General features: G+C 49.3%; 1 protein-coding gene across 4 annotated transcripts; it reads left to right on the top strand.

Moving 5' to 3' along the window:
* The first annotated feature begins 2482 nt into the window (after positions 1-2482).
* SUOX (sulfite oxidase) lies at positions 2483-10112 on the top strand. Of its 4 annotated transcripts, XM_035256464.3 has the most exons (5): positions 2483-2538; positions 2811-2915; positions 5733-5792; positions 6066-6243; positions 6786-10112. In XM_035256464.3, exons 3-5 carry the CDS (start codon positions 5743-5745, stop codon positions 8193-8195), a joined length of 1638 nt encoding a protein of 545 aa, XP_035112355.1. In that variant the 5' UTR covers positions 2483-2538; positions 2811-2915; positions 5733-5742; the 3' UTR covers positions 8196-10112. The 4 variants fall into 4 exon arrangements, with proteins under 4 accessions (XP_035112355.1, XP_035112356.1, XP_035112354.1 ...); XM_035256465.3 differs by lacking the exon at positions 2811-2915; XM_035256463.3 differs by lacking the exon at positions 2483-2538 and having other exon boundaries at positions 2545-2915.
* Positions 10113-10218: the final 106 nt, after the last annotated feature.

Raw genomic sequence — 10218 nt, 5'->3', positions numbered from 1 at the left:
ATCACTGAGTTAGTTTTTTGGTTGATCTTGTGGCTTCTACCTCAATGGGAAAATTTCCCCTGGATCTGCTCTTGACTCCTAGTGTACTTCAAACCCTCCAGTCCATCACAGTCTAAAAGCTGAGGGAAGGGAGATGAAATAGAAAGGATTATATATAGTTGCAGGAGGTTTTAAATTCCAGAAAATCTTAAGGATAGGAAAGAGGATTGGTACCAGACAAACTTGGCATTTTAGGCCCGTCTCTGTCAACTGACAAGCTGTGGCCTTGAGATCACGTTAGTTAGTGCTTTCTGCCTCTGTTTCTTCATCTGTAAAATAAATGCTGAAGATTAAGGTCAATTATGTAACGCATCTGTGTAGCACAAAAGTAGATGACACTATTAGGAAGGAAGCTTTTTAGATAATCCCTAACTGACTTCTCTATATCTTCCTTGGGCTGAGACTGTTTTTTAACTTGCAGCTCTATGTTTCTTTCTTTCTTTTTTTCTTTTTGTTTGTTTTAACTGGTAGGATAGATTGGGCATCAGTCTTCTTCAATAATTTGATTGTATACAGATTGAAATCCTTTCCATTTCCAAGCACTTAAGAGGCAAAGCCAACTTTTCACTGTCGGTTCCCTTACCTTATATCTCTTAGTAACACCGCCCCCCCCCCCACTCCTGTTCATTGACTCCTGGTAAAAGCTCTAGTTGGAGAGCCTAAAGGAAAGGAAAATGATCTTTCAAAATTAAAGGTGAAAACCTTCACTGAAACTGATTAAAATTGTAGCTCCACCCTCGGGCCTCTAGATGGCAGTGTATGGACACATTTGCCCAGGTTAGGGGATTAGATTTGATAAATTTTGTTCTGCATCAAACGATAAAAGGGTAATAGAAAATGTATCCTATGAGTGTCCTTTACTTTAAAAGACTACAACCTTCATACTTTTGGGTGTTAAGCTGACATTGCTCTTGTTAAGGGGTGGTGTGTTTTTGATTTTTGAGGTAGAGTCTGGCTGTTGCCCAAGGCCGGAATGCAGTGGCGCAATTTAGGCTCACTGCCACCCCCGCCTCCTGGGTTCAAGCGATTCTTCTCCCTCGCCTCCTGAGTAGCTTGGACTACAGGCACCCACCACCGCACTCGGCTACTTTTTTGTATTTGCAGTAGAGACTGGTTTCACCATCTTGGCCAGGCTGGTCTCCTAACCTTGTGATCCGCCTGCCTCGGCCTCCCAAAGTGCCGAATTACAGGTGTGAGCCACCATGCCTGGCCTTGGATGGTTTTTTTAAGAGCTGGGGTCTCGGCCGGGCACGCCTATAATCCCAGCACTTTGGGAAGCCTTGGCGGATGGATCACCTGAGATCGGGAGTTCAAGACCAACCTAACCAACATGGAGAAACCCCATCCCTACTAAGAATGCAAAAAAATTAACCGGGCGTGGTGGCACGTGCCTGTAATCCCAGCTATTTGGGAAGCTGAAGTAGGAGAATCGCTTGAACCTGGGAGGCAGAGGTTGCGGTGAGGCGAGATTGAGCCTTTGCACTCCAGTCTGGCAACAAGAGTGAAACTCCATCTCAAAAAAAAAAGATGGAGTCTCGTTCTGTTGCCCAGGCTGGAGTGCAGCGCCTGCGATCTTGGCTTAGTGCAACCTCGAACTCCTGGGTTTAAGCCATCCTCCTGCCTTCAGCTTCCCGAGTACTGGGACTACAGGAGTGTACCACCAAGGGGCGATTTTTCTTTTTTTTTTTTTCTACACAAAATAAAAGATTGCTATTCAGTGTTTGTTCACTTTTGTTTGTGGAGAGGTTCGAGTAGCCCAAGGAATCTCAAATTCTTGGAACCACTATTTAAGGTATTTGTTCTTGTTCCTGGATATGAGAATTCACTGACCTTGCTTTCCCTAAAAGATAAACAGGGTAGTTGTAATCGCAACTGGATAGAGGTAGGTCTACCCTGGGGTAAAAGCAGAGATCACGGCAGGGCGCGGTGGCTCACGCCTGTAATCCCAGCACTTTAGGAGGCCTAGGTGGGTGGATCACCTAATGTCAGGAGTTCAAGACCAGCCTGGCTATCATGGTGACACCCCATCTTAAAAAAAAAAAAAGGCAGAGATCACAGCCAGGAGAAACTCGACTGGATCCCAAGGCCTCCTCCAGAGTGGGGCGGCAGGGGCGTCTCAAATCTCCCACCTCTCAGCCCATGTTTTGGATTCCTCGTCACCTTCCACACTGCCTGAGCTCCGGACACACAGCCCCGGTGCGTGAGCGTCCCATTCTTTGTGCTCAGGGGGTTGTAATGGACTCCAGAGTGGAGCGAGAGTGACAGCAAAAAGAGCCAGTCTCTTCTCCGAGGCTTCCTGGCAACCTGCCTGTCTTGGCTCCAGGAGGCGGGTGCAACAGCTTCGAGGCTCCGCTTCCAGCCAATGGCTGGGGGATGAGCTGAGGGGCGTGAGTGGGCCTTCACTCCAGCCGGACTTAACAGCCGCTGGCCCCGCCCCCTTCGCGAGAACTCTCTGAGCACTGGGCCGGTTTAACAGTATTGCTGAGGACGCTGGACCCGGTAAGGGGTCTGGGGGTGGGAAAGAAGACGGGGAGGAGGGGGCTGCTGAGTCAGGCAGCGGAGGGGGCCTTAGCGCCCAGGTGTGCTCTAAACCTCAGGGACAACAAAACTACCAGAACCTGCCTCCACTCCCTCTGGATGCTTTTGAGATCGTGGGGTATTGCCGCAAGACCCTTTTGTATCCGGATGCCGGACATATCTTCCTACGTAACGTGCCCGTGGGGAGTGAGGGGTTATCACCTGCACCAACGGGTGGCATATCTGTATTACAGCAAAAGGCTGGCCCTCCCAAACCTGGGATTCTGGGCTGAGTTCATCTGTGAGTCGGCCCTACCTGCACTCCTCCCGTCTAGTACAAGCAGGCTGCTGGCATTGAGGTAGGTGGCAGAGAGAGTAAGGGTCGCTTGGCCTAGGGGCAAAGTGAAGACTGCTCCTATTCCCATCTCTGGGTTTCTCTGCCTCCCTACCCACCACCCACCCGCCCCGACACATTGGTCTCCAGCATCTCATCAGCAGTTTAGACATTTCTCACCCCTCCTCACTTTGGCCCTGCTGGGTCAGTGCTTTCTGTTCAGCAATATGAGGAAGAAATTCTTGCAGGGCAGAGAGCAGAAAAATTACATTCCTTCTCCAGCCTGCCCCTGACACTCTGGCCATTAACTCTTCAATTTGCTGAGCTCACTGCTCAGTGGCATAGACAAGATGGAGGTGGTCCAGGACCCTGGGTTGGGATCCAGTTATGAGCTGGGTTCCATTTTTTTAGGGTGAAGGGAGGGAGAGTTGGAGACTAAGAGGCCTTCAAAGACAGTTACTACAGTAGTCTCCCCTTATCCAAGGTTTTGCTTTTCAGAGTTTCAGTTAACCATGGTCAACCACTTGGAAAATAGGTGAACATAGTAGAATAAGATATTTTGAAGCTAGAAGTGGTGGCTCATGCCTGTAATAATCCCAGGACTTTATGAGGCCAAGGTTGAAGGATCACTTGAGCCCAGGAGTTTGGGACCAGCCTAGGCCACATAGTAAGACCTCATCTCTACAAAAAACAAAACAAAACACCATACATGGTGGCATGCACCTGTGGTCCCAGCTACTCAGGAGTTTGAGGCAGAGGATGGCTTGAGCCTGGGAGTTTGAGGCTGTAGTGAGCCAAGATCATGCCACTGCACTCCAGCCTGGGCAAGAGAGCAAGACCCCGTCTGGGATGGGGGGAAGCCAGGCACACTGGCTCATGCCTGTAATCCCAGCACTTTGGGAAGCTAAGGCAGCAAGATTGCTTGAGGCCAGGAGTTCAAGACCAGCCCTGACAACATCGTGAGACTCCCATGTCTACAGAAAAATGAGCCAGGCTTGATGACACATGCTTGTGGTCCCAGCTACTGGGTAGTCTGAGGTAGGAGGATGGCTTGAGCCCAGGAGGTTGAAGCTGCAGTGAGCCATGACTGATAACTGACTTCATCACCCAGTCTTTTTTTTTTTTTTTTTTTTTTGAGACAGGGTCTTGCGCTGTTGCCTAGACTGGAGTATGGTCACACCATCATGATTCACTGCAGTATCGACCTCCTGGGCTCAAGCTATCCTCTCATCTCAGCACTCTTCTCCCCACCACTCCAATAGCTGAAACTTCAGACAGGCACGACCACACCCAGCTAATTTATTTTTGTTTTCTAGAGACACAGTCTCACTATGTTGCCCAAGCTGGTCTTGAACTCCTTGGTTCAAGTGATCCTCCTGCCTTGGCTTCCCAAAATGTTGGGATTACAGGCATGAGCCACCATGCCTGGCCAAAAAATAAAGATATTTTGAAAGAGAGACCACATTCACATAACTTTGTTTTTTTGTTTTGAAATAGGGTCTCTCTCTGTTGCCAAGCTAAAGTGCAGTGGCACAATCAGCTCACTGTAACCTCAAACTCCTGGGCTTAGATCTTCTTACCTCAGCCTCCAGAGTAGCTGAGACCACAGGTGCGCTCCACCATGCCCAATTAACTTTCTATTTTTTGTAGAGATGGGGTCTCCAACTCCTGGCCTCAAGCAGTCCTCCTGCCTAGGTCTCCCAAAGTGCTAGGATTACAAGAGTGAACCACCATACTCAGCCCTTTTATTACAATATAATGTTATAATTTTTCTATTTTGTTATTAATCTCTTACTGTGGGTAATTTATTAATTAAAATATAAGAGGTATGTATGTATAGGGGGAAAAAAACAGTAATATAGGGTTTAATACAATCCATGGTTTCAAACATCCACTGGGGGTTGTAGAACATATCCCCGGTGGATAAGGGGTTACTGCTATACTTGTTGAATCTTCATGTTAGCTCTGCAAGGCAGATATTTTTTCAGAGATGAGGAAGCAAGTCCAGAGAGGCTTGGTATCTTGCTCAGCCAATAGGGCTGGTTAATGAATAGTAAGATACAGTTTCACAAACCCAAGGTAGTTAGCCCCCAGAATCTGGGCTCCTTCACCCAATTAGTCTGCCACTACTTTTTTCACTTTTTTATCCCTGTTTTAAGTCAGTCTGAGCCAGGTGTGGTGGCTCACACCTGTATTCCCAGCATTTGGGAGGCCGAAGCAGGCAGATCACCTGAGGTCAGTAGTTCGAGACCAGCCTGATCGACATGGTGAAACCCTGTCTCTACTAAAAATACAAAAATTAGCCAGGTGTGGTGGCAGGCACCTGTAATTCCAACTACTCGGGAGGCTGAGGCAGAAGAATCGCTTGAATCCGGGAGCCAAGATCGTGCCATTGCACTCCAGCCTGGGGGAAAAAGCAAGACTTTATCTCAAAAAAAAAAAAGTCAGTCTGCCCCTCAGTTGTCCTCTGCTGACTTCAGAAATAATCAACTGGCCAGTAGACATTTGGCTCTGGTCCTTTAGGCCCTTGCCCCAGGAATGGTTCTCTATGGTAGACAAAGTTCAGAATGGAAAGATGGAAGACAGTTGATGCTAAAAGCACCCATTCCTCCTACCCCATTCCCCACCCTCATTACCTGACATCCTGTCAGCACAGTCTATCTCTGAATGCTCCAAGTTTTCTCTAATGGCCCATTTGGACTCCCACTCTCTAGACTCCCCATTTTCCCAGAAAGCTCCTTGCTGACATTCTGTGTGTCTCCCTCCTACCCATTCCCTTAGGTCTCCCTAATATCCCCTCCCAAGGTCTCCCTGTCTTGATCCCAGAATCTTCCTTCTACAGGTCTGCTACTATGCTGCTGCTGCACAGAGCTATGGTCCTCAGGCTCCAACAGGCCTGCAGGTAGGCCATCCCATCCCAGGACTTGCCTCCTAGCCCCCATCTCTGGCCCTTAATGTCTTTTACAATGTCTTACCTTCCAAATAAGATAGTTGAGAGAGTGTCCAGGGAGGACAGAGAAAGCCAGATCCCATTTTTCCCACCTATCCCTTGAGAAACTGAGTTCCAACTGAAGGAATAAATGGCCAACCATGGAGAAAATAAGTAGATCCTAGGCCTTCACTGGCCCTTTCATGTGACCATACGTGCTACTAAGAAGACTTCTCTCTCTTCCAGACTCAAGTCAATCCACTCAAGGCTCTGCATTCAGGCCTGCTCCACAAATGAGTCATTTCAGCCCCAGCGCCCCAGCCTCACCTTCTCTGGTGATAACTCCAGCACCGGGAGATGGAGAGTCATGGGGACCCTATTAGGTCTCGGTGCAGTGTTGGCCTATCAGGACCATCGGTGTAGGGTAAGTGGGGAAGGGACTTCATTGTCAGAATAGACTGGATGCAGTGGCTCACACCTGTTATCCCAGCACTTTTGGAGGCCTAGGTGGCTGGATCACTTGAGTTCAGGAGTTTGAGACCAGCCTGGGCAACATGGCAAAACCCCATCTCTAGTAAAAATACAAAAATTAGCCAGGTGTGGTGGCATGTTCAAGAGGCTGAGGCATGAGAACCACTTGAACCTGGAAGGCTAAGTCTTCAGTGAGCCGAGATCAAGATTGGGCCACTGCACTCCAGTCCGGGTGACAGAGTGAGACTCCATCTCAAAAAAAAAAATTTTCAGAACAAAGGAATCAGCCCTAGTAAACTCCACAGGCAACCCAGGCTGTGACCCGTGTTCTTGCAGTTACCACAGAGTTCACAGTCACACAGTCTTCATGCACAATGGAGATGAAATCTGCTACCTTCAGTTCCCAGTGACCAAGACTGTGGGTTGGGTCAGGATGAACTAGAGTGATTTCTTCTTAATAGTCTCCTTTTTGTCTTATTCCTTCCCTGCTGACAGGCTGCTCAGGAGTCAACACACATATACACTAAGGCGGAAGTGAGTTCCCATACCAGCCCTGAGACTGGGATCTGGGTGACTCTGGGCTCTGAGGTCTTTGATGTCACAGAATTTGTGGACCTACATCCAGGGGGACCATCAAAGCTGATGCTAGCAGCTGGGGGTCCCCTAGAGCCCTTCTGGGCCCTCTATGCTGTTCACGACCAGTCCCATGTACGTGAGTTACTGGCTCAGTACAAGATTGGGGAGCTGAACCCTGAAGACAAGGTAGCCCCCACTGTGGAGACCTCTGACCCTTATGCTAATGATCCTGTACGTCATCCAGCCCTGAAGGTCAACAGCCAGCGCCCCTTTAATGCAGAGCCCCCCCCTGAGCTGCTGACAGAAAACTACATCACACCCAACCCTATCTTCTTCACCCGGAACCATCTGCCTGTACCTAACGTGGATCCAGACACCTATCGCTTACACGTAGTAGGAGCACCTGGGGGTCAGTCACTGTCTCTGTCCCTGGATGACTTGCACAAGTTTCCCAAGTACGAGATCACAGTCACTCTGCAATGTGCCGGCAACCGGCGCTCTGAGATGACTCAGGTCAAAGAAGTAAAAGGTCTAGAGTGGAGGACAGGAGCCATCAGCACTGCACACTGGGGTGGCGCACGGCTCTGTGATGTGTTAGCCCAGGCTGGCCACCAACTCTGTGAAACTGAGGCCCACGTCTGCTTTGAGGGACTGGACTCAGACCCTACTGGGACTGCCTATGGAGCATCCATCCCTCTGGCTCGGGCCATGGATCCTGAAGCTGAGGTCCTGCTGGCATATGAGATGAATGGGCAGCCTCTGCCTCGTGACCATGGCTTCCCTGTGCGTGTCGTGGTTCCTGGAGTGGTGGGTGCCCGCCATGTCAAATGGCTGGGCAGAGTAAGTGTGCAGCCAGAGGAAAGTTACAGCCACTGGCAACGGCGGGATTACAAAGGCTTCTCTCCATCTGTGGACTGGGACACTGTCGATTTTGACTCTGCTCCATCCATTCAGGAACTTCCTGTCCAGTCGGCCATCACAGAGCCCCAGGATGGAGAGACTGTAGAGTCTGGGGAAGTGACCATCAGGGGCTATGCATGGAGTGGTGGTGGCAGGGCTGTGATCCGGGTGGATGTGTCTCTGGATGGGGGCCTAACCTGGCAGGTTGCTGAGCTGGATGGAGAGGAACAGCGTCCCAGGAAGGCCTGGGCGTGGCGCCTGTGGCAGTTGCAAGTCCCTGTGCCAGCTGGACAGAAGGAACTGAACATTGTTTGTAAGGCTGTGGATGATGGCTACAATGTGCAGCCAGACACCGTGGCCCCAATCTGGAACCTGCGAGGGGTGCTTAGCAATGCCTGGCATCGTGTCCACGTCCATGTCGCCCCATGAGCATGGAAAGGAGCCACCTCAACCCCTTTCCCCACCTACTGGCCTCACTGCTTCAGAAAAATCTTTCCCATCTCTCGACATCTTGGATCACAACTCTGGCTTTCCTAAGCCATACCCAAATACACATATAGCACATTTCACCCAGGGACCCTCCCTCTTTGGACAGTATGTTACACACCCCTCTTGGCCTTTGAACCTGTGCCAGGAAGTGTGAGCTGTTATAGTAAGGGGCTAGAAGTGAGACAAGTAATTCTGGAGACAAGCACTATTTTGTCTTCCTACCCCACCTCCATTTCTAATGCCTACTGCCATCAAGGCCTTGTTTTGCTTTTCCTTTTGGATTCTTCAGAGAAATGTGTGTGGCATGTGTAAGAAAAGTATATATACTATTTTCTACTGCCTCTCCAGGTTGCCAGAGGGTTGTGAGGAAAGCAAGGGGTGCAACCGTCTCCTTTTATAGTTCTTTTCTAATAGTCTGTTTAAGATCATTACTCTTGGCCGGGCGTAGTGGCTCAAGCCTGTAATCCCAGCACTTTGGGAGGCCCAGGCGGGTGAATCACGAGGTCAAGAGATCAAGACCATCCTGGTCAACATGGTGAAACCCCGTCTCTACTAAAAATACAAAAAATTAGCTGGGCATGGTGGCGTGTGCCTGTAATCCCAGCTACTCAGGAGGCTGAGGCAGGAGAACTGCCTGAATCCAGGAGGCGGAGGTTGCGGTGAGCCGAGATTGCACCATTGCACTCCAGCCTGGGTAACGAGTGAAACGCCATCTCAAAAAAAAAAAAAAAAAGATCATTACTCTTGGGCCTGGAGAGTGAGTCTATTGCAGGAGAGAGGACACATTTGTACTGGGATGTATAATGAGATTAGTCCAAAACAAAACTGGGGAGGAAGAGAGGAAGCAGTCTTGTAGGTTAAAAAGTAAGGCTTCCAGCCGGGCGCAGTGGCTCATGCACTTTGGGAAGCCAAGGCAGGTGAATCACTTGAGGTCAAGAGTTTGAGACCAGCCTGGTCAACATGGTGAAACTGTCTCTACTAAAAACATGAAAAAAAAATTAGCCAGGTGTGGTGGCTCACCCTTGTAGTCTCAGCTACTTGGGAGGCTGAGGCATAAGAATCACTTGAACCTAGGAGGCAGAGGTTGCAGTGAGCTGAGATCACACCACTGCACTCTGGCCAGGGCAACAGAGTGAGACTCAGTCTCAAAAAAAAAAAAAAATTAGCTGGGTGTGGTGGCAGGCACCTGTAATTCCAGCTACTTGGGAGGCTGAGGCAGGAGAATTGCTTACACCCAGGAGGTGGAGGTTGCAGTGAGCCGATATCGCACCACTGCACTCCAGCCTGGGCGACAATGAGACTCCGTCTCAAAAAAATAAAATAAGTAGGGCTTCCTTCTCAGGTCTGGCAATATCTGCAGTGGCACCTAGGTGATGACCTCAGGATACCACAAAGGTGACCCTCCAACTCCTCTCCCAACAATTCCAATACACTTGGCAGGAAAGGTAAAGAATGCTAGGAGTTTACAATCAACATTGTCTTAAGAGGTTGTGAAAATAAAATAAATCTTGGGACCCCAGAATCACTGAGCTAAAGGGAAAAGTCAATTTGGAACTGGTTAGGGCAAACCTGCCTCCCATTCAAAGTCATCCCTCTACTCACTGAGATAAATTCGTATCTGATTGTCTCCTTTGAGAGGAATACAACCATTTGCCTCTTCTCTGCCTATGACCTGGAAGCACACCACCCCAGCTTTGAATTGTCCCACCTTTACATATATTGACTGATGTCTCTTGTCTCCCTAAAATGTATAAAACTAAGCTGTGCTAGGATTACCTAGGGCACGCGTCAGGACCTCCTGAGGCTGTGTTACAGGAGCTTGTCCTTAACTTTGGCAAAATAAACTTCCGAAATTGAGACCTGTCTCAGATTTTGGGTGTTTACATGGTACAGAGGGAAAACGTGGCTCTAGGGGCAGACGTGCCAGGCCACATAGGGCGTCCAGTATGTGCTTAGATTGCAA

The sequence above is a fragment of the Callithrix jacchus genome, chromosome 9, assembly GCF_049354715.1.
Source record: "Callithrix jacchus isolate 240 chromosome 9, calJac240_pri, whole genome shotgun sequence".
Classification (NCBI taxonomy): Eukaryota; Metazoa; Chordata; class Mammalia; order Primates; family Cebidae; genus Callithrix; species Callithrix jacchus.
Note: the sequence above shows the minus strand (reverse complement) of the source record. Positions and strands in the feature narration are given on the sequence as shown.

Bases quoted from the DNA above. Each gene is read 5' to 3' on its own strand.
- SUOX (XM_035256463.3), top strand. From the start codon at position 2,677: ATGCTTTTGAGATCGTGGGGTATTGCCGCAAGACCCTTTTGTATCCGG. The intron at 5,793-6,065 runs GTAGGCCATCCC...TCTCTCTTCCAG, and splicing joins AGGCTCCAACAGGCCTGCAG to ACTCAAGTCAATCCACTCAA. The intron at 6,244-6,785 runs GTAAGTGGGGAA...CCCTGCTGACAG, and splicing joins ATCAGGACCATCGGTGTAGG to GCTGCTCAGGAGTCAACACA.